Source organism: Ovis aries, chromosome 25 (genome assembly GCF_016772045.2).
Source record: "Ovis aries strain OAR_USU_Benz2616 breed Rambouillet chromosome 25, ARS-UI_Ramb_v3.0, whole genome shotgun sequence".
In the NCBI taxonomy this organism is placed as follows: domain Eukaryota; kingdom Metazoa; phylum Chordata; class Mammalia; order Artiodactyla; family Bovidae; genus Ovis; species Ovis aries.
Genome location: NC_056078.1, coordinates 40580076 through 40606348, shown reverse-complemented (window position 1 = coordinate 40606348; position 26273 = coordinate 40580076). Strand labels below are relative to the sequence as shown.

At 54.1% G+C, this 26273-nt stretch overlaps 2 protein-coding genes across 2 annotated transcripts; one reads left to right on the top strand and one right to left on the bottom strand.

The window, feature by feature from the left end:
• Positions 1–846: 846 nt before the first annotated feature.
• Positions 847–5572, bottom strand: SNCG (synuclein gamma). The gene is made up of 5 exons (XM_004021542.5): positions 5336–5572; positions 4505–4546; positions 4058–4185; positions 1391–1462; positions 847–1149 (listed from the first exon to the last, which is right to left on the bottom strand). The coding sequence occupies exons 1-5, from the start codon at positions 5454–5456 to the stop codon at positions 1129–1131; spliced, it is 384 nt and encodes a 127-aa protein (XP_004021591.1). The 5' UTR covers positions 5457–5572; the 3' UTR covers positions 847–1128.
• A 988-nt stretch (positions 5573–6560) lies between these two features.
• MMRN2 (multimerin 2) lies at positions 6561–25305 on the top strand. The gene is made up of 7 exons (XM_027962469.3): positions 6561–6768; positions 14221–14349; positions 14436–14542; positions 14641–14721; positions 15437–15601; positions 15771–17552; positions 20546–25305. Exons 1-7 carry the CDS (start codon positions 6605–6607, stop codon positions 20929–20931), a joined length of 2814 nt encoding a protein of 937 aa, XP_027818270.1. The 5' UTR covers positions 6561–6604; the 3' UTR covers positions 20932–25305.
• Positions 25306–26273: the final 968 nt, after the last annotated feature.

Genomic DNA, 26273 nt, shown 5'->3' with positions numbered 1-26273 from the left:
TGGGTGGACAGAGCAGAGCATGATGCGAATCAGCCGTGTGGCTCTGGGGTCAGGCCACCTGGCCGCCTCCCAGGCCCCAGCTTCCTAGCTCTGTGCCCTTGGGCAAGTTATTTAACCTGTCTGTTTCTTAGTTCAGTTTCGGTGAAACTGGGGACATACTAACAACTGGTTTTGAGGATTAAAGGAGTAGAGCACTTAGTACAGTGCCCCACACCTGGGAGGAGCTCAACAAATATTTTGACTCTTTTTCTCTCTAGGCGGATGCTTCCTCTCCTGCCTCTCAACCGCTGTGTTTTCTAATGATCCTTGACAGGACTCGGCTGAAGGAAGGGAAGGCCCAGCTCCAACCTGGTAGGGAGCTCAAGGCTGGGTGGGGACAGGAGGGAGGAACTCTGGGGTCATGTCCTTCTTTGCCAAGGAGGATGCTAAAAGTCCTCGCTATGAGTTTAGACTTCACATCTTTGAAAGTTACCATCTGCTTCAGGGAGGGGTGCTGTTCCCAGAAGGACAACTGGCTCCAAGGACATACCCCAGGGGCCCAGGAGGGCCCCTGTCATCAGTGGGGTCCATCCCTCGAGGGTGAGTCAAAGCTCAAAACCTGGGGCATTCTGGTCTCAAGCTCCAGCAGACAGCGTGTTCTCGAGGTTGTTCGCAGGAGCCAAAAAGCAGGGCTGCCACCTCCACGTTAAAAGGCAATGGTGGGGGTGGGGGAGTCTCTGAAGGCACTGCGTGCTTTCAGAAGGTGCTGGAAATGCCCAGTGTGTCCCTGTAGCATACCTGGCCCAGCTCCTGGCCCAGGGGGCATCTTCATGAACAAGGCAGAACAGAGAGAAGAATGAGCAGGTATGCAGTGGGGATTTGAGTTTTATTTGGAATCATTAAAATCATTAAAAAAAAAAATTCACAGTAGCATCTGTGGGGGTCAGAAAGATCAGAGGGTGGTGGGCAGGGACAAGGCTAGGGAGGTGAAGGCAGTCGCGGTGATAGCACGGGAGGACGGCCTGTGGGGCGCCGGATGAGGGTGTGGGGAGCTGCGCAGCTCTGTGGGTCGTACTCCAGGACCAGACACCCCTGTGCCAAGAGGGGATGGCATGCTCCTCAGGGCCTCTTCAGATCACTGGCAGCCTTCTAATCTCCCCCACTCTTGGTCTGGAAGAGACAGTGACTTTCACACATGGGGCCCCACCCCTCAGTGGTTACCCTGGCATGGGGAGTGGGGAGGAAGGGTGTCATCTACGCCCCTCTGCCCTGAGGAGGTTATTCATGAGGGGATCTCACACTCAGGCTCAGGGGGCTGCAGCTCAGGAGGCTCCCCTGTGGGATCTGGGGCCCTGAGAGGGAAGCAACTTGCCCAGGGACCCTTGTGTTACCCCAGGGATCCAGCTCCTACCTCCTCAGCCACTTGCTCTTCCGCTTTGGCGGCCTCATCCTCCTGTGAGGGGACAGGTTGCTTCAGGGCCTCCTGTGGAAAAGCAAAGGGGATGTGGGACCAGGTGGAGGGTGCAGAGCTTCACTACTCTGACCTCAAAGAACAGAGGTCTTCATCACTACCTGGAGGGCTGGAGGGGAGGGAGGTGTGAGGGCCAGACTGGCCTTGGAGGTGATAGAATCTCACGTAAGGGTTCCCGGTGGGGGCTCTGTCTATGATGCCAAGGCCTTCTGGGAGTACCAAGTATCCTTGAGCCCAGCCTCACCCCCAGAAACCAGCAGTGAGTCCCTGACAGGCCCCGATTGGGCCTCCTCCAAGCTTAGTGATGTGGGTGGGGTGGGCAGTGGCCTCTGAAGCCCTGAGCCTGACCCCACCCTCAGTGTTCCTGAATCACATGACCATATACCCTTCTCCTACTGTGATCCTCAAAGACCCCTGGAAGGAAGGGCACGTTTCCACTGTTCACATGGGGGCCCCATGGCCAGAGAGGCCAGGTATTGAACTCAAGGCCTCAGAGCTCAAAGCCGTGAGGCTCACAGGGATCAGGTCTGCCTTGCTCCAGGCCTAGCCCTATCCCCAGTAGCACAAGTGCCTTCCTCTTTCCTCTCCCTGCCCCCTGGATGGGCATGGGCTCAGGCTGGTCCCTCAGGTGGGACCAGTGGGGCTTATATAATCTTCTCCCACTTCCCGTCTCCTTCTACCTACACACACCCAGCCAGACCCTTGCCTGAGATGGCGTCCTGCCTTGGGGTGGGCGTGTGATAACTGATAGCTGGGGCGACTGGGTGATCAGCTTGGACCCTGGGCTCAGCACCGACCTCTGGAGGGTCTTGCCCCCTCAGGGCTACCATGGTGTCCTCCTGCCCTTTGGTGGACTGAGGCAGCCAGGATTGGGGCAGGCTCCTCAGACAAAGTGCAGGCGGCCAGGTATCTAGTCCTGCTGCCCCAGGGTGGGGGCATGAGGCCGGGGGCATGAGCAGTCAGTCAGATGGGCAGCACCCTTCTGCAGTGACGGTGAGTCATGGGTGGTTTCGGGGTGTCACCAAGAAATGTCTCCCTTGAGGTAGCCAAGGGCTCACCAGCCCTCCTCCAAAGTCAGAGAGGAGTGCCCAGGCTTCTGCTCAGAGGCCTAGGGGGCAGCCGGGCCCCATTCTAAGGCCTCTTTTGCTGGGGGGTGGGGGGGGGGGGGGCCTGGGGTCTCCTGGGGTCCATTTGGGTCCTGCCTGGGGTCACTGATGATAACAATGATACGGTCTCCTCCTTTGGTTGGGTACTCGCCATAAGCGAGGTGAAGCTGCTTCACGGGGGTCTCTTTCCCTGTATCATCACAGCCCAGTGGGATGGATACTCAGCACACACCCCCAACAAGCATTTTACAGCCGAGAATATGCAGGCCCAGGGAAGTTGAGTAGCTTCCCAAGGTCACAGGCTAATAAGAGCTGGGACCCAAGGAAGGGGGCACCCGCCTGCTCCTAGAGTCTGGAGATCCTGTGACCTTGGTGTTATCCCCAGAGCCAGAGGCAGGGTCACTGCCTACCCTTCCACTAACCCACTCCAGGGATTCTTAGTGCTGGGTACCTAGGACTCCACTGGCCCCTAGGGGCCTGTGCCAGTTAGGGTGGAACTTTCTAAACAACATCTGCTTACACAACTGGAAACAGCTCATCTCTGGAATAGGAAAACTTCCTGCCCCATAAATGAACCGGCTCCCACCACAATCTCCTCCTGTCTCACTCAGAGTCTTCTTCAGAGCTTGGCTTTGGAGCCAGGCTTCCCCCCCGGCCCCCCCAAAATTGTCCCTGTGCTCTCTGCCGCCCAGCACACACACACGCAAACACTCAGGCCAGGCACGTAACACATGCTCACAAAGACAGAGGCAGAGGGTGTGGTCAGAACCTCACTGTTTTCCCGTCACCAGGGGGCGCTGCTTCACTGCACCTCCTCGCAGGAGGAGGCCCAGCCCACCATGGCTCTGGAGGGAGGCTGGTCACTGCGTAGGTGGTGACTTAGCAGCTCTGATCTGGTGTCCACTGCCGTGGGAGGCTGCCTGTCACGACGTGGGGCTCACAGGACCCTGCTTTCACTAGTAAAATGTGGTGTCTCCTAAATGCTGAGCACCATCGGGTGGGTGTGGTTTTGAGCCTCACTTTCCAGTTGGGCCCCCCACTGCCCCTCACACAGGGGTGGTTGTGAGGTTCCCGGGATGTGAAAACACCAAGCACAAACCAGGGCCCCTAAGTCTCCATTCCCCTGTATGTTGCTGCTGCTGCTAAGTCACTTCAGTCGGGTCCGACTCTGTGCAACTCCATAGATGGCAGCCTACCAGGCTCCTCGGTCCCTGGGATTCTCCAAGCAAGAACACTGGAGTGGGTTGCCATTTCCTTCTCCAGTGCATGAAAGTGAAAAGCGAAAGTGAAGTCGCTCAGTTGTGTCTGACTCTTTGTGACCCCATGGACTGCAGCCCACCAGGCTCCTCCGTCCATGGCATTTTCCAGGCAAGAGGACTGGAGTGGAGTGCCATTGCCTTCTCCACCCTGTATGTTGGTGGGGTGATGATGCTTCTTCCCCAGCTGGCCTCCCTGGGCCCAGGGGACAGGACAGGGCCCCGGGCTAGGGACTGGATCTCACCTTGCGCACCGCTCCAGAGGTGACTGCGATGTTCTCCACTTCCTCCACAGTCTTGGTGGCCACGGTGTTGACACTGGAGACCACGGCCTCACTCACGGCGTTGGCTTGCTCCTTGGTCTTCTCAGCCACTGCGGGAGGAATCTGGCAGGCTTTGGCCCTGATCCCACCCAGCCTGGCTCTGGCCTGCCCAAGTCATGCCAGAGCAGCCCTTTCCCTGGGCCCTCAAAACTCTGGCTCTACTGGAGACCTAGGCTGTCCTCTTTCTGACTCCCGGGAAGGTCTGACAATAACCAGGTGGTCCACCCTGGGCGTACCTCCAGCTTCTGGAGGTCTGGGTCCCAGTACAGCAAGGGGGAAAGAGGGCCCCAGGCTTGGGCCTTTAGTAGCCAGATGCAAAAGTCTCTTGATGTCCCACCCTCCATGTCCCCTGGTCCTGGGTCACCTCACCTGACGTCACACTCTGCACAACACCCTCTTTAGTCTTGACTCCTGCGGAGGAAAGGGAGGCGTCAGCCCAAGCCCACTCCAGGTGTTGGGAGCGGAGTGGTCAGGGCAAGCACACCACAGAACAGCTGGGCAAGCTGCAGAGTCAGTGGGGAGTACGGATGATGTCCGGGGCCAGCCATCCTTTCAAAGGCCACTTCCTGCTATGTCTGGAGGAAGGGGATGGATGGGAAGTGGACAGGACAGGATGCAGGGATGAGAGCGATCAGGCCTGAGGTAGGGTCTGGTGGGTGGACCTTGAGTGGGTGTGGCCTGGGCCTCGGAACTGGGCTTCAGAGGGTCAACAAGAGCTGAGTCATCAGCTTGGCCTCCTCTTTGGAAGGAGCTGAAGGGGGAGGGGGCTTGGGAGGCTGGCCAGGATGCTGAGGGTCGATCTCATCTCTTCTGAGGCAGCCCTTCTTCCTGGGCAGGGTGGGGACCTACAGCCTGGCTGCTGAGTCCCTGCTTGCTCAGCTCAGGGCTCCAGTGTGGCTTCTTCTCTGAGTTGCGGGGCTGCGGGTGATGCTGGGGCTGCTGGTGTGTGGTGCTGTGTGCATCTGTGTGCGCACACAGGTGTATCTGAGGGTTAAGTGCCTCTCCTGCCATCCTGCCCGAGACCCCTCAACCCTAAAGAGGCCCAGACAGACAGAGGTGTACCGGAGAGTGGGGGCCCTCCAGGCCCTCCACATCCCTCCCGAACATGCCTCCCTGGGGTCAGGGGATAAAGCCCAGTTCAGGAATCTGAGCGACCACCGAGCTGCCCCGCCCTGCCAGCTCTGCCGCGCCCAAACTCACCCACATACAGGACGCCCTCCTTGGTCTTCTCCGCCGCCTCTGTCACTCCCTGCTTGGTCTTTTCCACAGCACCCACCACACCCTCCTTGGCAATAGAGAAGCCCTTCTTGAAGACGTCCATGGCGGTGGGCAGGGGTGGAAGTCTGCCTCCCCAGATGAGCTGTGACTGGAGCTGGCTCGAGCGCAGCTGCAGCCGCTGTCCCTGCGGCTGCCTCTTATTGACGCCGATGAAATATTGATGGTGCAGCAGCGGCTGATGGGAGCCCGGCCAGCCCGGGGTGGGGGTGGGGAAGGAGGCAGGGAGGGAGCAGGCTGCCCCCACCTTCTCCCAGGGTCCCCTGGGCCTCTGCTGGCTCGACCCTCCCCCTGTCCCCTGTGCCCCCAACAGGCCGTAGCAGGTTGGACACATCCTTATCCATCACTGCTCCTCACTCATTTGCCACCCTGGGCACTTACAGGGGCCACCCTGACTACGTGCTCCCAGGCCTGGGGCTGTTGTGTCTGTGTGCCTCTGGGCAGAGAGGTGTTGCGGGGGTGGGGATCAACACGGAAAAGAAAGGCGCCTCTGCAACCAGTGTCCCGGGTAGGGCAGGGGTCAGATCAAGCTGGCCTGTCAGGCAAGGGTGGCCGACCTCCCGGCATGGCCTGGCCTGCCCAACTTCTACCCAGCACCGTGAATGCCCCAGTCCTGGGGCTCGGGCAAGGCCAGGTGGGAGAACTGGGCCACAAAAGGCTAACCCGTGGCCCGGGCCCAGCACAGACTGTGTGATCCTAGGACAGCTCCTTTCTCCATCCGGGCCTCCGCCCACCTGCTGGCTCCCACAGCCCAGCGGTGAGAGATATGCTGAGTAGGCACGAGTGCCCCCCACGTCCTGGCCGCCCACATGGATGGGCAGCAGGTTCACTGAGGCTCATCTGACCGCGTCCTCCTGACGCGCTTCCTTCCACCTCAGTGCTGGCACCCTTCTTCTGACTCCCACAGGGACATGCTCGGTGGGACCACCGCCCCCTGCGTCTCCCACACCCAGGGTCCCTGGCTGAGTCCTCCTCGGCCACAGGAACTGGCCTGCGGCGCTGGCTGCCCCCGTGGGGCCAGGCCGCGGGCGCGCGGGGCGGACGGGACTCACGGGGGGGCGCCGGCCCAGGCCACTTCCTCTCTTTGTTGTCCCTGTGCTTTTTTTTTCCTTCTGAGACTTAACTTAAAGACAACGTCACCGGCACCGGCACTTTCTGGAGTCACTACAGAAGCTGAGTCTGCCCCAAGCCAGCATGATCCTGACATTGCTGTTTGGCCTGGGGGGCCCCCTGGGCTGGGGGATGCTGGGGACCTGGGCGCAGGCCCCTGGTGCCAGTTTCTCTGATCCACACAGCCCCCAGCCACCTGGGGTCTGGAGGGCAGAGGCGGAGGACTCCGGCGGGGACCCTGTCAGACGGTAAGGAGGGCCTGGACCTGGGGGGGGATGTGGCTCAGTCCCAGCTCAGCCAAAGCAGGGGCTCTCGGGACCTCAGCTACTTGTATGTGAAATAGGTTTATACCATCTATCTGCTGAACCAGCTGTGAAACTGAATGAGGCGCTAGGGGTCAAGCTTGCCTTTAGAAGATCACCTCCAGCCAGTCTGGACTGGGCACCCCCAGTCCCCCAGGACCTAAGGACCACATGGAGTTCCCTGCCTGGCCCATGGCAGGGAATGGGACTGGAGGTCGGGCAGGGCGGGACAGAAGCACTTTATGCCATCAAACACCAGCATGGGAGATGCTGAGGGGCTGTGGTTCCAGAAGTTTCCAGCTGGCCTGGGAGTGGCTCCGGTTCTCGGAACTCAGTTCTGAAAGCTGAACCCAGCTGAGGCTGGCCTGGCCTAAGCCCTAGAAGACGGACACTCCTGGGGACCGAACTTGGATCCGAGGGCCTGGGGAGGGTCACAGGCCCTCGGCCTGGCCCTAACAGCTGAGCAGTGGGCAGACAGGCGCCCTGCTCTATCTCCAGAACAAAAAGGAGGCTGCGGCATCCAGCGAGCTCTGCTTCAGCACCCCTCTGGAGATGGGCAGAATGGACTTAGGACTAGACTGGGACACCATTTTCTAGTCCTTTTATTTGTCCAGGGTCAGGGATCCTCCTGCTGACAAGGTGCTGGGAATGTGAGTTCCTCCTCAGGAGACCCCTCAGTCAGAGCAGCAGGTGCCATTTATCAAACCCAACTCTGGGCATCTTGCCAAGTGTTATCTGTTAATCTGCTCCCAATTATAGGGGAGCCTGAGGCTCAGAGAGGCTAAGCAGCTGGCCCAAGGTCACACAGCTGAGGAGGACTAGAACCAAGATCTGAGTCTGACTCCAGAAGTCATACTCTGGTTCCGGTCCCAGGGGTGTCTTTGCCCCCACGCCGCCCCCACCCTTCCCACCTCCACACACAAACCAGACTTGGTTGGGAGCATCCATGTGGATTTGGAGGGTGAGGGGTCCAATGTACAGTCACCAGAGCCTCCTGGGCTGGCTGAGATTCCCTGTTACGTAGGCCTGGCCCATATCTGCCCGGAGCTCTCATATAGCTCTGATGCTTCAAGGTGAAAGTGTGGGACACTTTCCCAAAAGCAGGCTGGACAGGGAGAGGCGGGAGGACCAGACAAGCGAGCGTGCGCTGCCCCTCAGTGATGGAAGGGCGGCCATGCGGGAGGAGAGGGAGAAGTTGGGCCTTGAGAGACCTCCTTCCTGCCCTATTCCCGCTTCCGCTCAGAGCTGGGAGCACAGGTGGCTCTCGGCAGGGGAACCCAGGCTCTGATTTCAGGACCAAGAATCCTGCCTGCCCTCCCCAAAGCCTTCAGCCCCTGTTTCTGGGCAGCTTACCTCCCCCTGATGAAAGGGAGTATGAAGGGCCCAAGAGGATGGGAGGGAGGGAGGGGATATCCTCTTTCTCCCCCAGTCTACACCCTGCCCCCCTCACCCGCACAGGGGCTGTTGGGAAGGTCTGCATTCCTTTAGTCCCAGGAAGGGTGGGTCTCTGGACTGCTCAAGGCCTGCGGGAGTCACTCAGCCATGGCCTGGTGGTCCCAGTGGGTGTACGTGTGTGCACCAGGGCACTCTGGCCCAGGAATGCCTAGGCAGGAGTCTGAGGGCATCCCTGATTCCAGACCCTCTGGGGGCTCCCAGCAGGCCTGCTGGTCTCCTGCCCACGACTCAGAAGCTGCAGGCCCCACAGGTCAAGCTGAGGTTGTCAAGGCCTCCGGAGGGGCTGGTGGGAAAGGAAGGAAGCACAGCGCAGCTTCCTCGGGCTGATTGCTTCCCGTGGTCCCACGGAGGGAGAGGCGGAAACGCAGCCCCAGCCCCGCTCCGGCCACAGGGGAAGGGGAGGCAGAACAGGCTTTCCACACTCAAGCAGGGACTCCACACCACCCAGCACAAGCCTGTGGCTCTTCCCTTACAGCTGCTGGAGCCAGTCTGCCCGGCATTTGTCCCTCCTGCCTCTATCTGGGGTCTGGGGGCCAGGGCAGGCATTGGACACAGACCCAGACCATTGCAAGGAGAAGCCTGAACAAACCAACCTGGTGCTGGATCCCAGGATGAAGGAGGAATGTGGTTGGTGTTTCCTAGGTACGCAGGACCCTGTAGAGCTGGACCCAGTGAGCCAGCAACATGGGCATTTGGACATTGTGAGGAAGAGGCTCTTTCTTTGCTCCCAGGCTTTTGTAAAGCTGCGGAGAGCAAGAGGTTAGGATATGGGCTCCTCCGATGCAGGGCCACTTCCCAGGCAGGACTGAGTCTGCTGAACCCCAGGTGTCCTCAGTTTTGTCCTGTTTTGTCTCCCCTAAGAGGCCTGGGAGTCTAGGAGATGCTCCTCCCAGCAGCCTAGCTGGGCTGGTCACCAGTATCAGTGAGACCCCAAGAAGTGTTTCCAAGTGTTGCAGCCGGGAGCTTGTGGCCCAGAGAAGTCATGCATATCTCTGGAAGTCACACAGGAGCAGGGTGGAGCCCTGACTCTGGTCTCTGGGCTGTGGCTACACCTTCTGCCCTTGTATCTGTTCTCCAAGGCCCAGGGCCCTGGGCACTAATAGGGAAGAGACTCACTGGCATGAGCTATGCTCAAGGAATCCTGGCTCTGGCTGGACACCAAGTGGGCCTCGGGCTCCCCTGCTCAGGCCCCTCTGTGGCTCAGAGACCAAGTCTGGCAAAATTCTCCCCTGGAGTCATCACATTCACAGCTGCATTCAGGGCCTCAGAAAGCAAGAATGTGGAGAACACAACGTCCTTCACAGACAGGCTTAAGGGGCAGTTGGATGTGGGTTTTACTGGCTGGTTAAGAAGCACTTAAGTGCCCCAAAGGGGCACAACAGCAGCACATTTATAATTCAGGAGGCTTTGGCTAACAGCCCTTTCCCTGCTTGAGGTTTTCTCTGCCTTCCTCAAAGCCTCCCCCTCCCCCCACCCACCCCCATCCCCAGGGAGGGGCTAGGAGTGGGAATCCTCTCCACATTTCCAGGATGGAGGAAGGGCCTTGCTCAAGGTCACCCTGAGTCCAAAGACAAGGAAGGGAGGAAAGTCTAGGACTCCCGGATCCAATTAAAAGCTCTAAGGGGGGCAGCAGACTCTCTCCTGCCTGGCGGGGGGCATCAGGTCAGGCCAGGTCAGAGGCCCAGGACAGGCCCAAACCAGGCTGGAGACCCCCCACACTCATTTCAAGGCTGGCACCTGCCTCTTGGTAGATCCCTGGGAGATGAGGGTGCCAAGAGGGCCCGGGCGTCCAGCCAGGAGGCAAGGAGAACAATGCGGCACTCAGCGAGCAGGGCTGGGGGCTCAGTGGGCCAGCGGGAGACTGCCGAGAGCTGTAGGAAACCGAAGCAAAGGTCAGGAATGTTCCCAGGGCTTCTGGGCCAGCAGCCTGCACTGTGCCAAGGGCATGGAGCTGCCAAGGGAGGGGCGTATGGGCAGGGAGAACAGTGGCCACTGGAGCCTGAAGTTTGGGCAGGTCTGGAGAGAAAGTTCCTGGGCAGGAAGGGTGGGCAGCACCGCTTCCAGTTCTAGGAACCTGAGGTGGAAAGTCCCGGTCACTCCCAGCAGGCTGGCCCAGACCTGGTGCTCTCAGGGGGCAGGCCTTCTGGATCCTCTGTGTTCAGAGAGCACGTGAGAAGCAGAGCTTTGGTACAGCGGGCGTTTCTTAGCCTCCTGCTATCTACATTTGGGGCTAGCTCTCTGTTGTGAGGGAAGGAGCTGTGGCCTCCTCCTACTAGAGGCCGGGAGCATCCCCGTCCCCAGGGCTGTGTCAGCCCACATGCGCTCTGCTCAGTTGCTCAGTCACATCCGACTCAGCCCTCCAGGCTCCTCCATCCAAGGATCTCTAGACAAGAATCCTGGAGTGGGTTGCCATTCCCTTCTCCAAGGGGTCTTCCTGACCCAGGGGCTGAACCTGTGTCTCCTGCATTCGCAGGCAGATTCTTTACAATTGTGCCTTATTGCCAGATTCAAGTGGAGCGGACCACTTCTCCTCCCAACCCATGTCCCGTTGAGAACAGCTGGTTTACAGAAATACTTCTCCCTAGATCTGAGCATGTTCCAGGAACTTCCATGGGGCCTTAAATGGGAGGCTTTGACAGCCGACCACCTTCCTTCAACAAGGTCCTAACCTCTGGGCCCAGCTCTCTCACAGTACACAGCTTCTGTGTTGAGTGTGTACCTTGCTTCCATCCTGATTTTCGTGTGCCCCTTCTACCATTTAATAGTCCCCTGGGGATGTACAGGTCCCTTCCGGGTCTTTGATGTATCTTGTGCCAACATCCCACTGTTTTCTGGATTGATTTTATTTTATTGGTTGCACTGCAAGGCTTGTGAGACTTTAGTTCCCTGACCAGGGTTCAAACTCCTGGCCTTGGCATTAAAAACATGGAGTCTTAACCGCTGAACCACTGGGGAATTCACATCCCACTGTTTTTATTCCTTGACATTAGAGTCTGTCATGACAGTGAGAGAAGACACTCCTCACTCGTCTTCCAAGATGGCCTTACCTGTTCATCTGCATTTTGTCTTCCAGGCGGAAATTATTTTATTGTTTGTTTTCTGTTTGTTGTTTGTGATATACACCCATAAGCAAGACTTAGAAAACTCTGGAATGGTGGGTCAAATCTGGGCCCCCACCTGTTTTGTAAATAAAGTTTTATTGGAATGCGGCCATGCCTGATTATTTACATACTGTCAATGTCCACTTTCCTGCTACGGCCAAATTGAGGCGATGCGACAGAGTCTGCATGTCCTGGAAAGCCTATGCGTCCTTCCCCTCCACCCCTGCACGATTTTCATTTTTCCTGAAATCAGCAGTTATCTTCATTTGTGTTCAGTTCTGTCCTCCCGCTTCGCTTTCTGCGTCTTTGTAGTCACTCGGTTCCGAACTCTTGCCGGCCGGCCGCGTCTGCCCTTCACTCATTCCTGCCAGGTGTTTGGCCCCTTGTGTTCTCTTGGGAGGCCTCTCTCTCTCAGTCTCAGCCTCCAGCCGTGTTCTAGGCTGGACCACTGCCCACGCAGCCCCTGCCTGTCGTGTCCCGGGGCCTCCCTTCTCATTTCTGCGCCGGAACTCCCCCTTCCTGCTGCTGTTCTCCTGTTTCTTGGCGTTCCCTCTTGCTTTGGGGAGACACTTCCGGCAGAGCGGTCCTCAGTCCAGGACTGCGCCTTAGAATGACCCACAGAGCTTTAAAATGGGGATGCCCAGGCCTTAATCCCAGAGAATTTCCTGTAACTGGCCTGAAGAGGGGCTTGTGGGGTCCTTGTTTTCAAGTGCCACAGGATGCTTCTGATGTGAAGATTTGATGGCAAGATTGCAAGCTACTGGTCTAGTAGCTCCCTGATGAGGGTCCTGGGGCAGGGGAAGTGCTTTAAAATCTGGCTTGTGGAAACTGTCTTCATTTTGTGCTCCTTAAACTGATAGTTAGGCTGAGCATAGGATTCTAAACTGGGAATAATTTTCCTTCAGTATTTTGAAGGTGATTCTTTACTATCTTTTAGCGTCTCGTATTGCTGTTGAGTAGAGAAGGCAATGGCAACCCACTCCAGTATTCTTGCTTGGAGAATCCCATGGACAGAGGAGCCTGGCAGGCTACAGTCCATGGGGTTGCAGAGTCAGACACGACTGAGTGGCTAACACACATACATTGATTGCTGAGAGGTTCAAGGCTGTTCTAATTACCGATGTGTATGGGGGTGGGGTGGAGCGGGGCTTGGAAAGTGTAGAATCATTCTCAGTCCTAGAGTTCCAAAATTTCACAATGATGTGCTTTGCTGTGCATTTATTTTCATTGTGTTGTGGATAACTGGTGGGCCCTTTGAATTTAAAATTCCAAGTCCTTCTCTTCTGGAATATTCCTTCGGTTGTTTTCTGTTTTCATGAGTGATTCCCTCCTCTGTTCTCTCTTTCTGGAACTCCTATTGTTTGGATGTTGGGTTCCCAACATGGGTTCTGTATTTTTCTGATCTTTTCTATCCTATTTTCCATCTCTCTGTTTGCTCTTCTTTTAGGGAAATGTCTTTAACTTTATCCTCTATCTTGTCTATCAAATTTCTTTTGCTTTTCTACCATTACACTTTTAATTTCAAGGGTTCTTTTTTGGGTGGGGGGAAGCTCTCAGTGTTCTGCCCCCATTTTTAAAGTAGCTTCCTATTCTTGTTTCTTGGATGCAATAAGTTCTTTTGTCAATCTGGGAATATTAATGTAGATTTGGGGGAAGTTCTTTTCTCGCTGCACAGTTCTGGTTTTCTTCAAGTTGATTTTCTTCCACTTGCTTGTTTTGAGCTCCCTCTTTTGGAAGAGGTTTTCCTCAGGGGTCATTCTTGGCTGTCTGCCCACTGAAGAGTTAGAGAGGTCAGGTAACTGACTGGAAGCTGGGTGGATGGGTCGGGCTTTGTGATCTGTTTTGATATAGGATGCTCTGCTGGGCTAGCTCATTGGGGGAAACCCCTGGTGTCAGTCTCTTTAGATTTTTCCCCTCAACTGGGGGTCATTTTCCTGACAAGCCTTTTCAGTCTGCAGCCGAGAGAGTACAGGCTGGCTGCAAGGCTTCTGAGAGTCAGGTGGGAAAGCAGGCTGCGTGGTCTCAGCCCTCCAAATCAATATTCCCCTACGCACCAAGAGCCCCGATGTAGCCACCTATGTCTCGCCCCCTGCCACCCTTCTGCACCCAGGAACCAGGGTGGCTCTTTAATGTGACTTCCTGTTTAAGCTCCTCCATGGTCCCCATGCCTTCAGGACAGAGCCTTGTCCTCAGCTGGCACTCACAGCCTCCCCTGTCTGGCCTCTCCTTAGCAGCCCTTGCCGCATTCCCACAGCCAGATCTCCAGTGAGGACCAATGTCAGCGGCAATGAGAATGGCGGCCGGTTGCCAGGGCTGCCAGAAGGTGGCGGGACAGCAATGCTCACTAGGCAGCTGGGAGGAGGCAGGCACTTGGTACTCACTGGAGGAGGGTATTACGATCTCCATCCCATGATGGGAAACAAAAACTCCTTAAGTGCCTCCCTCAAGGTCACACAACCAGAAAAGTGTGAAGGATGGAAACCCAGGAGCAGCACCACACTGCTTCCCTGGCACCAGCAGAAACTGACTCTGCAGGTGACTCCATGATGTGGGGAGAGGCTCCTGCACTCCCTGTGTGGACCTGGGAATTGGGGTGCTTCCTAGGAGGCAACGGAGCAGGTGCCCTTGCAGGCAGGATCCACAGGGCTTTTGCTCTGAGGCCGCAGGATGAATAGTGCAGACACTCCCTTCTCAGGCTAATGGGTTCCAGAATCTGGGACTGAGCGGAGCACAGAGGCAGGGGCTGGGCGCTCCGCACTGGCTCCCTGCTGCCTCTAGGGAGTGAGGAGGCCTGGCTGTGCTCAGCAGCCCTCTCTTCTGGCTTTTTTTTTTTCTTCCCCAGTAACTGGTGCCCCTACCAGAGGTCCAGACTGGTCACCTTCGTAGCTGCTTGCAAAACCGAGAAATTCCTCGTCCACTCACAGCAGCCATGTCCGCAGGGGGCTCCGAACTGCCAGAAGGTCAAAGTCATGTGAGTGCGGTGTAGCAGGGTGGGCTATTTGTGCAGGTTCTGTGCCGGCTCACCCTAGAGTCTCTGAGCTAGCCCTCTTCCCCCAGGTACCGTGTGGCCCACAAGCCGGTGTACCAGGTCAAGCAGAAGGTGCTGGCCTCTGTGGCCTGGAGATGCTGCCCAGGCTTTGCGGGCCCTGACTGCCAGCACCACGGTAGGGTTCCCTGTGGTCTCCCTCCCCCTTCGACCTCTGACCCAAGAGGTCTGCAGCCCCTCTAACCTCTGGAGTTAATATCTGATGTTTCTCTGCAGATCCTACGGCAATCCCTGAGCCTGAAGATCCAGGTGATGGCCTCCAGGAGGCTTGGGATGGACCAGTTGACTTTGAATCTGGTATGTTGCTTTCCTGGAAGGTGCAGGAGGGACATGTAGAAAGAACTCATGTGCCCAAGCCCACTGTCCTCTGATAGGGCAGTGCCACTTCAGGGAAGCTTTGTCCCCAGAACTGGCCGGGGCTCCTCTGCGGCCCTGTGTCACCTCGCCCTCACAGCAAAGCGGCGAGGTTCACGGGGCCCTGAGTCACCTGCCTGCTGGCCAAGCACGCGGAGCCTTTCCCTTGACCCTATTTTCTAGGACGCTCCTTGCCCCCTGAATCGCATCAGCCCCCAGGGTCTGGAAGAAGCCTCCCTCCAGCCCCCCTAACCAGGACCAGGAGGCCACGTTGTCCCTGGTCTTGAGTCAGCACAGCAGAGCCACCGAGGGACACCATCTGTGAGGCCTTTCAAGGCTGGGCCATGGATGGGGATGTTTCATCATGTGGTGAACGCCTGTCTATTGACAAGGGCTGCCTAGAATGATGTGGAGAAGCCGTGTCCCTAACACCGAAGCGGAAAGTGTGTCTTGACGGATCAGTCATGTTTGCTGGCGGTGCAGCGGTCAGGGTGAGGGCTCACTTGCCGTGCGTCTGTCCTTCTAGAGTTAAAGGCTTCTAAGCTCCTGCTCAGAGGATATCAGGACACACCTCCCTGCTTTCAATCCCCAACTTTCCTCTCTGCACCTCATGTTCTGCTCAGGCCAGGGAAGTCTGACACTTGTCATGTGTATACAGGTCATCCAGCTGCAGAGATCCGCAACACAGTGGAGCGGCAGGAACGCCGACTGGGAGATCTCCAGAATGACATCCATCAGATGGCAGACAGCCTCCCAGGCCTGTGGGAAGCCTGGGCAAGCAACCTCACGGTGGCAACAACTGAGGCAAATCAAACAGAGCTTGGTGAGTGGCAGGTTCCCAGGGCTGAGGAAGAACCTGGTCATGTCCTAGGGGATGAGCGGACGGGGGGGCAGGAGGGCCCAAACTTCAGAGCCCCCCCGCCCACTCAGTCACTCCCTGGGGAGGGTGCCTGCTCCTGCAGGGCTTGTATGAACACATGCATCTGTTGCAGAGTTTCCAGGCAGATCCTTGGAGCAAGCGCTATTGCCCCACATCAACACCTTCCTGCAAGGACATCTCAGCCCCATGTGGAGAAGCTTCAACCAAAGCCTGCACAGCCTCTCCCAGGTCATAAGAAACTTATCTCTTGACGTGGAGGCCAACCGACAGGCCCTCAAGAGGGTCCAGGAGACCTCTGTGGCCAGAGCTGACTTCCAGGAGCTTGGTACCAAATTTGAGACCAAGGTCCAGGAGAACGCCCAGAGGGTGGGCCAGCTGAGGCAGGACGTGGAGGACCGCCTGCATGCCCAACGCCTGTCCCTGCACCAGTCCCTCTCAGAGGTCCAGACTGACATGGACATCAAGTTGAAGAAGCTCCTAAAAGCCCAGGAGTCTGTGGGGATCAATAGCAGCCTGGTCTTCGCAGCAGCAGGGGCAGCAGCAAGGCCAGAGCCAGAGAGCCTGAACGCCAGGCTGGGCCAGCTGCAGAGGAACCTGTCTGCCCTGCATGTAGCCACTGCCCACAGGGAAGAGGCGTTACAGAGCACCCTGGCAGACATGAAGGCCACTCTGGCCCGGCACGTGGATGAGATCAAGGAGCTGTACTCGGAATCTGATGACACCTTCGACGAGATCAGCAAGGTGCAGCGGCAGGTGCAGGAGCTGGAGGTGAACCACACGGCTCTGCGAGAGCTGCGGGTGATCCTGATGGAGAAGTCACTGGTCATGGAGGAGAACAAGGAGGACGTGGAGCGGCAGCTCCTGGAGCTCAACCTGACCCTCCAGCACCTACAGGGCGCCCACGCGGACCTCATCAAGTACGTCAAGGACTGCAACTGCCAGAAGCTCTACTTTGACCTGGATGTCATCCGGGAGGACCAAAGGGACACCACGCGAGCCCTGGAGGAGACCCAGGTGAGTCTGGACGAGCGGCGCCAGCAGGATGGCTCCTCCCTGCAGGCTCTGAGCGACACAGTGGCCTCCCTGTCACTGGCCGTGAACACGCAGCAGGCAGAGGGTGAGCGGGCACAGGCTGAGGCGGCACGGCTCCGGAGCCAGCTGCGTGCCCTGGGCGGCGAGGTGAGCGCGCTGCGGGCCGCTGAGACCGAGATCCGCCGTGAGATCCGCCAGCTGCACAGCTCCTTCTCCGCCCTGCTGGAGGACGCGCTGCGGCACGAGGCCGTGTTGGCCGCTCTTTTCGGGGAGGAGGTGATGGAGGAGATGTCCGAGGAAGGGCCTGGCACGCTGCCCCTGCGCTACGAACAGATCCGCGTCACCCTGATGGACGCGGCCAGCGGGCTGCAGGAGCAGGCTTTAGGCTGGGATGCACTGGCCGCCAGGGTGACTGCCTTGGAACAGTCCTCGGGGGCCCGCCGGCAAACCGCGCGTTTGGAGCCCAGCCGGGACGCTCCACCAGAGGAGGTGGGTGGGCTGGACCTGGCTGGGCTGGCGCAGGAGCTCCAGCGCCTGAGCTCGGACATGGAGGGTATGGGTCGGTGCTGTGAGGCTTCCTGGGTCTCCTCCCTCAACAGCTCCCTCGAGGGCCTTCGCGGGGAGCTCTCCACGACTGAGCGCGTCTTGGAGAGGCACCAGCACCTTTTCCACAGCCTCTTTGGGAACTTCCAAGGGCTCGTGGCAGCCAACGTCAGCCTGGACCTGGAGAAGCTGCAGGCCATGCTGAACAGGAAAGGGAAGAAGCAGCAGAAAGGCCTGGAAGCTCCCAAGAGGAGGGATCGGAAGCAAGTGGAATCTTTAGGGGATGTGCGTGTCAAAGGACCAGCGCTTTGGGAGGCAGGTGAGTTCCTAGGCCTGAGAGGAGGGTGGGGTCTAGGATTGCTATCTGCCAACAGCTCTTCTGCCTCAGAGGGGGCAGGGGTGAAGGAGAGCAGAATGACCATCAGTCACCACTACTCAGGGCTGGCCTTGCCTTTGACTTACCTTCCATTCAGAACTAGGGAGTATCAGGAGTATAAGCTACCCGGGGTATCAGGAGGTAGAAGTCACAGGACTGAACGATCAGTGACAGGCACACTCCCCACCACAGAGACATCTGAGGCTCACTAAACACCAGTGGCTGCTTGCCATTCCAACAGAGGGGCAGGGAGTGGGGGTGCTTCCCTCCTCCACCACTCAGTCGTGTCAGCTGTGACCCCGTGGACTGTAGCCTACCAGGCTCCTCTGTTCATGGAATTCTCCAAGCCAGAATATTGGAGTGGGTAGCTATTCCCGCCTCCAGGTTGATCATCCCAACCCAGGGATCGAACCTAGGTCTCCTGCATTGCAGGCGGAGTCTTTACTGTCTGAGCCACCAGGGAAGCCCTCTCCTCCATAACCACATCCTCAAATCCCTCAACCTCAGCCTTTCGCCCTGTCCCACTGCACCCACCACGTCTTTAAACTTTCTCCTATGTACAAGTGAGTGTTTGGATAAGGTATGGTGTCATCTGCCAGGGGCAGCACCCCACAAGTACAGGGGAAAGCCTTGGGATCCAAAAGGAGCTCGTTCTGCTAACATAGTGGACCCACGGCACAGCTCTGAGACAGGTCCCCTGCAGCGCCCTTCTTAGGCCTTGCCATGCTGAATCATCCCAACAGCTCAGCGATGCATTCTCACTGCCATCTTACCCGAAACTGAAGCTTCGTCAGGAAGGTGTCCCACTCACACAGCTCGTAAGCGGCTCAGAGAAACCCAGTTGGGGTGTCTCTAGGGAGCTGGCTCTTCCCCTGTGAAGGGCCCTCAACGGGTCCCTACAGGGCCCTGAGAAACTTGGCTCTGAGGCTGAAGAGATGAGCAGCCAGCCTTCCTAGCCCCCTGAGTGTGGCCCTGGGAAGTGGACCCCTACTCAAGTGACTCTCTTGCCAGAGAAGATGGCCTTCGGGCTACAGCTACCTCCTCACCTAAACACAGGGGTAAGGACAAAGCTGCCATCTGGGCTATGTATGCCTGGTGAGGCCTGGCATGTGGGTAGTCTGAGGCTTCGTGGAGGATCGTACCACAAGCCTGCCCCGCTCCCACTCACTCCACTTTGGCCCCACAACCCAGTGTCTCCCCGGGAGCAGTGGACATATACAGGTTCTAGCACCACTTATGTGTCTGTTTCTTCCCCTGTAACAGGGAGACCCACCACCTACCACATACATTGCCAAAACCCTAGCACGAGGCTTAACACTTGGCAGAAACATGTCAGTTTTCCCATTTCTCCAGTATTTCCACGGCTGTGGCTATGAGGCTACCCACCACACTTATGAGACTACCCACACTCCTGTGAGTAGTGCAAGGCCTCAAATTGCCTGATAGTTCAGGTATCTTGAGTTTACCACTGAAATATTTTGTTAAAATTTTTTTTCCTTAAAATTAAAAATTTCATATGGGGGGGGCCATAGAGCTTGACCCTATGCTCTGCAGGGAAGTATACTGGGTTCACTTGCTGGCCAGCCCTTCCGCTTCTAAGGAGCGCATCCAGCCCCTGGCTGGCTCGGGCCTCCGGCAGAGGGCAGGCTAGGCTGGCCTTCCTTCAGCGGGGCGAGCGCGCCACCTGCTGGGTGCTGAGAGAACTGCAGAGCCGCCGGCAGCACACAGACAGGAAAACTCTTCTCAACTAATTCTGAGAAAACCTTCCAGAACTAGAGAAAAGCAAAATTGTGTCATTTTGTCGCTGTTGGACCCAGAGGCCAAGTGCAGGTGCTGTTGTTCTGGGACTCAAGTCTTCTATGCAAATTCCTCCTGCTGGGCCTCGGTTTCACCCCAAGAAATGGGGAGCTTGGTCTCCACAGAGGCGTGGAGAGGGCAGAGAGCCCTTAGCTTAAGGGAACAACGAAGGAGCATGTGAGGAACATGACCTTATCAGCACGGAGGCCGGGATGGGGGAGTCGAGGGGTACTGGGGAAATGAACACATTTTCAATAGGTTTCCCATATTTTTCTACATTTGCTTCTTTTTGTCCCCCTTCTCTACAAGGATGTTGTTTAAAAAAATTAATGTACATTTAAAGCCGCCATCCACCGAGGCTTCCTCTGGCTCCAGGCCTCTTGTATTTTACCCTCCTTAGACTTACTAACTTGGTTCTTCAAGTGGGAGAGCCCCAGAAGTCAGGAGACCCACAGCTAGCTCATCCCAGTTTGGCCATTTATTAGCGTGGCATCTGGAGCAAGGCTTGCCTCTCTGGGCCTGTTTACCCTCCTCTGGGTTCGAGTGCAACATTTTGAAAATATTAACATGATTAGCTTGAAAGGACTTTTCTTGCCTGGACCCATCTGCTCTTTCCTTCTCTGTCAACGGTTCTGTGCTAAACAGCTATCTGTCAAGAACCACTCTTCATTCCTTCATGACCTCACCAGGGTTCGCGTGTGAGGAGAGGTAATATTTTCTCTTTCCCCTGGGTATCTATCTCAAGATCCCTTGAAGGTGGCAGGAATCTGGGGGTCAGAGACCTAGGTTCCAGATCCAGTCTGTCACTGACAAAGCATGTCGCCTTGGATGCTTCTCACTCAGCTTCCTCATTCAGGGTACTTTTCTCTCAAGTATGTTGCAAAGAAGGATCAAACAAGAGCGAGCTCTGTTAAAATATATGCCAGTACAGACAACAGACTTGCATTTTCCTGTCAACTAGTGAAATGCTGAGAATTAGCCAGTTGACTCCCAAGATACAATGCTATAGGGAATACCTGGATTATCTAGAAATAGTGATCTTTCTCATGTTAAGAAGGTGAGGAAGGTAGGGCTCAGTATAATCTCCCCCCTGAGGGAGCAAGGGGCTGAATGACCGATGCTTTCCTCCTGTATTCCAGGCTACCCTGTGGCCTTCTACGCCAGCTTTTCAGAAGGGACCACTGCTCTGCAGATAGTGAAGTTCAACACTGCTTACATCAACGTCGGCAGCAGCTACTTCCCTGAACACGGCTATTTCCGAGCCCCTGAGCGTGGGGTCTATCTGTTTGCAGTGAGCATTGAATTTGGCCCAGGGCCAGGCACTGGGCAGCTGGTGTTTGGAGGTCACCATCGGACCCCTGTCTATACCACTGAGGAGCAGAGGGGTGGGAGCCCAGCAACAACCTTTGCTATGGCTGAGCTGCAAAAGGGTGAGAGAGTGTGGTTTGAGCTAACCCAGGGATCGATAATGAAGAGAAGCCCGCCAGGCACTGCATTTGGGGGCTTCCTGATGTTCAAGACCTGAGTACCAAGCACAGCTCTGACCAGACACTGTGGACTTGTCCCGCTCTCCTTGGCCTGGGGCTCAGGCCAGGGTTGATCTGGAGACCATCCAGGTGGTCTAGCTTTTCCCTGGAAACCTTCTGCAAAGACAACATGGTATTTGTGGCCTCTCTCTAGACGCACTGGGTCTGGCTGTCTCTTAACAATGAGGAAGGCCAGGGCGTGCGCTCCGGCTTGGCCTGCCTCTGAGGCAGCAGGGCTTCGGCTCCAGTTCTTGGCCCTACCCTACCCTGCGTTTGGCAGTGTTTTGGTGTCTTGCTCCTCCTGTGGTTGGAAACTTACATACAACACTTTAAACCTTTCTCCTGCTTCCTCTTCATCCTATGCTAGAAAATCATTCTTTCCCAAAAAGAATGTGTTTAAATGGAAGTGACGTTTGGGACAATACCAGAAGCTACTCTCCACCTACTGCGGTAGCAGGAAAGCGACCGCTTGGTGACTATCGGTCAACAGTGGAGACAGAAGGCCTGGCTGAGCTAACCCAGGGAGACACTGATTAGTACCACTGCCTTAGTTTCAGGCCTTCCTTGAATTTACCTTGTAACTTGACTCCCTTTTCTCCCCGCCTCACACAGGGTAGAGGCCAAGCCAGGACAAACATCAACTGAAAGCGTACAGCCTCTACTTTTGCTTTCTCCAATAGCTTATGGCCACCCCGGTTCTCATTATCATTTCTCAACAGGAAGGTAGCTGAGAGAAGAGAAGGAAGATGGTAAAATCTCCCTCAATGAATTATCAGCTTTGGAATAAAGTGATGCCCTTCAGATCCGGCTGGTTTGCAAAACAAACCAGTATGGAGAGTGAAAAATTTGGTGAAGTAGGTGGAAATGTGGGGCAAAGTCAAACTACTTGGGATGTGACTTCACTGAAACACTCAGAGGCTGCTGCAGTATCCGCAGAATACTGAATTATGCAGTGCAGCTTAGAGCTGTAACTATTCCTACAGTATCAATGCATGGTTTTCAGAAAGTTACAGACCCTGGGGAACAGGCTTGAGGAAGCAGCATCTACGTGTCAGGAAACATTTTCACTTTGGTAGTAGCTGTTTATTTGTTGGATATACCTTTGACCATAAGAAAACCAGACTGGTCTAGGTGATGAAAAAGGACAGAGTTACGTGTGAGAGTTAACAAGATTCCTGGCCCCTCTCATTGTTTCCCAGGGATCCTGAATTCAAATAATTTGCCCCTCAGAATTTATTTGCCACTAAGCTTGGTGTGTTCAATGCGCTAAACTATCTGTGTTACAAGGAACAATATGCCAGGCTACCTTGGGGTAAATCACAAGCACTCTTGAACTTTTCCACCTGTGTATGAGATGGCTGGTCTAACAGCTCTAAACATGCTGGTGTTTTATTACCTCTAGCACAGGCTCGACTCTCGACTCCTTTGCCCTGCCTTCTGGCCAGGGCCTCCTGCCTCCTGCCGCTCAGCCGTAAGAGTAATCCCGACTCCAGATATGACACATTTCCGCCACTCCTGGCCACAGATGGGAAAGCCAGTACCCGGCCACCCTTGCTGCTGGAAGCCCAGGCTGTGTCTTCTCTGCTAAGTCCTGCTGTTACTGGTCAGGCTGTGCTGACGACGAAGTGAGACATTTAGGGCAATACAGCCTTACCATTTAAGCCTTTCATTTGGAGTTTACTGCATATAATAAGCAGAGTGAACTGATATCCTCTATAAGGGGCACATGTCCTTCAACCTGCACATGGCTGGTGCTATTTAACAGGGAGGTCATAAATGAAAAGTGCTAATTGGTAAACTCTTCCAGAATCATGGATGAATCACTCCTGAAGTTTCTGGGGTAAGAACTGGAGACAACGGTTCTTTCAGATAGAGTGCTTTCCGTGCAAATTTCACAAAATCTTAATATCAAGTATAAATTTTCTGTTTAAATACTTTGGTAACTAGGACCTCAGACTATCAAGAATTCTGAAGTTCAATGGATCTATTTTCTTTTTATGATTTTTTTTTTTTTATATGGAGCATCTTTAAAGTCTTTATTGAATTTGTTACAATACTGTTTCTGTTTTTTGGCCATGAGGCATGTGGGATCTTAGCTCCTCAACCAGGGACTGAACCTGTACTCCTTGCTTTGGAAGGCAAAGTCTTAATCACTAGACTGCCAGGGAAGTCCCTGATGGACTGCTTATTTCTTCCATTAATGTCTCTGGGTGGAGAGTCTGTTTGAGTGCCCCCAAAGAGACCCCCTGTTACCCAGACAAGTGTTAAAACACCCTTTACTTGTGGCATCCAGAACAAGATGATGACTCATGCACAGAGTGGTATTAGAATTCCCTAAACCCGATGGTAAAAAAAAATACACAAAAATACTCAAAAACATCACTGAAAAACAAGAATGGTACCATACACAGATCAGGAAATTTTAGTTCAGGAAGTACAAGGGAGCAACTACAAAATGAAATAGCAATAGGAAGTCATAATTCAAAACATTTGAGAGATGGGAATGATTTCAGGGGATCCCTGAACTCAAACTCAGCCGTCCTTAGCCTGTGCAGGAGGGGCAGTCGCGGCAGCCAGAGCTAAATGGGCAGCTGGCAGCAGTGGCCTCCGTCTCGAGCTACAGCAGTGCCCGTCAGTCCCGAGCACGGTCACAGGGCAGCTACTGACACTTAGAGGCAAGAACCTCCCACACCCAGAGGACACGTGTGACTTTATCACAGGCAAGACTTCTGCCACAACATGTCAAAATAACTCATTTCAGAAACATCATCAAGAGGATATATGGTCTATTAAAAATGTTTATTAAAACTCCCTTTTCCTCTCATACTCTGAAGCTCCTCTCCTCTCCTATGATGTTTATCTCAAAAACTCCTCTTCCAGCTTCAGACTGAGCGTCATTCCTCCGTGAGGAACGCTCCCCCAAACCCGGCCTCACAACGACAACCTCTTTTCTGTTTGTCGCGGCAAACATGCAGAGGGGAGAAGAGAGGAAAGGATTACTTATTTTTGTTCTAACAGAAAGTTCAATCACTCCTTGATAAAGCAGGAACCCGAGGAACACAGAACTGGGTTTAGCAGGGCTTCACAAATACACAGATGAGCAACTATCCCAAACTGCTAAACATTTGTGGAAATCCAGTGTCCTGAACGAGAGGTTCCGAACTCAACAAACCTAAAACTTTGGAATATATAAATCTCCAGAAACAGTATAGGAAATTGGAAATTCAAATTGATTATTTGCCACCTAGATCCTGGTGTCTAAATATCCTCCTCCCTAAAAGGAAGCAAAGAGAAATAGCTAACTCAACGGCAGGGGCAAGGAAAACACCACATGAGCCTGGAACATCTTCATGTGCCCCAAAGTAGAAAGTGCTCAAAAACGACGGGTACATGTCAAAAGGACTCAGGCGCCACGTTGAGGAACTCACGGTAGCCAAGTTTGGGTCAATTTGAGCATCAAAACAAAAAATGACCTAACAGACTATAGCTTATTGAATTGAGAGTCCATACTGACAATAAAAACTACACAAAAACAGGAGATTTATTCCTTGTAGCAGAATGCCAATTAGTAAGTGTAACTGTAAAAACGGAATCAGAAAATCACCAGTCTGTAATCACTGGTTCATGCAGAAGTTATAAACGGATGTTAAAATGCAGTCTCAAAGTATCTCTCGTAACATGCTAAGTACAAAAGGAAAACAGGAACTTGACAGCTGGGAAACTAGGCGAGCAGCACGTTAAAAAGGGCTCATCAATGACACCGTCAGTCAAACACCGACGCCATGGCATCCCGGTGGGATGCCTGAGGACACAAACGTCACGTCCACAGAATCGCTGCCCTTTACTCTAGAAAATCCTGGTGTCTCAAGACACAGACGCTAGAGAACTATTTCAGATGAAGGAGCCAGGACATTTAAATGCAATGCAAGATCTTAGGCAGCCTCTGGACCAGGAAAATGTGCTCAAGGACTTCACTGGAACAATCAGCAAAACCTGAATAAGGTCTGCAGACTACGGTATTGCTGATGATCATTATGGTGTAAATGTTAACTTTCCTGATTTTGAAAACTGTACATAATTGGCTATGTAACAGAGTTATCTCTGAAGGATTCAGGGGTTAACAGGCATGAGCTCTGTAATTTACTCCAAGTAGTTCAGAAGAAAGTATGTGTATGTGGATGTCTGTACACAGACACTCCAAGATGAGCCTTTGCAATTCCTGTATACGTAAAGAATGGCAAAGCAGCCGTGACAAAATGTAAGTTTATATATCTGGATGAAGTGTAAATGGCAACTTTACCTTGCAAAGTTACTTTTGCCACTTCTCTTGAAGTTTGAAAATTTTTCAAAATACAAATAAAGTTGAAATAAAATTTGGTTGTTGAAATAAAAACACTCAGCTGGACAGCAAAGCAAAAGGCAGGATTAAACATATGAAAGAGATGTAAGAAATATGGAAGCAACATCCATGGGACCTATTATTTGTGCAAAGCAGTTCTAGAAACAGGAAAGTGAAAGGGGAGGGATAGCAGAGAAGGGAGGGAAGAAAAGCTTTTAAGGGAAGACTAACAGGACCCAATTAGTACTGAGAATCAGAATGAATATATCTAGACATGGCAAGTTTAAATTTCCAAACATTAAAAACAAAAACTGAATTGTGTTCCCTGAATCAAAGGGGTTAAGTTAAACCAAAAAGGACTGAATCAGACACGTATCAGACTTCTTACTGGCCACAGGGACGCTTGGGGACCATGCAGCAGAGTCTTGCGAGGTAGACTCTCTCCTCAACCACACTACTAGCCAAGTGTGAAGAGACAGTCAATTATTAATAATAGAAACTGCTTTTAAAGTGCTTGATTGCAATGCTTTCCCCTATAGTGTTGGTCCTTTTTTTTTGCCACAGCTTTTCCATTCTTTCCTTTAGTGGTTTTCAACACTTCCTTGGACTTTAGTTGCACAGGAGAGCAACAGAGAAAAATGGAGCAACAGCTGTGCTTCAACCTGATTCTAAAGTTGCTTTCAAAAAAGGCTTTCTCTACCATTAAAAAAAAAAAACAAAAAAAAAACAAAAAAAAAGAGGCCCAAGTTCTTTCTTCCTCTTGCTTAAAAATACTTTGAATGTAACAATTTCATATTGACTTTTAAAACAATGGTAACATTGCAGGCTCCCTGTATAAACTCTAGGTCATTAGTGAGGTGGGGGTAGGGGACACTGGGGCATCTGGGATCATTCTGAATTTCACTCTGAGCAAGTAACTGGACAACAACCAGGAAGGGAAAGTTCAGAGAAGTAGTAGGTAGGCCACACTTATTGCATCTAAAAAAGAGAATAACAATTCAG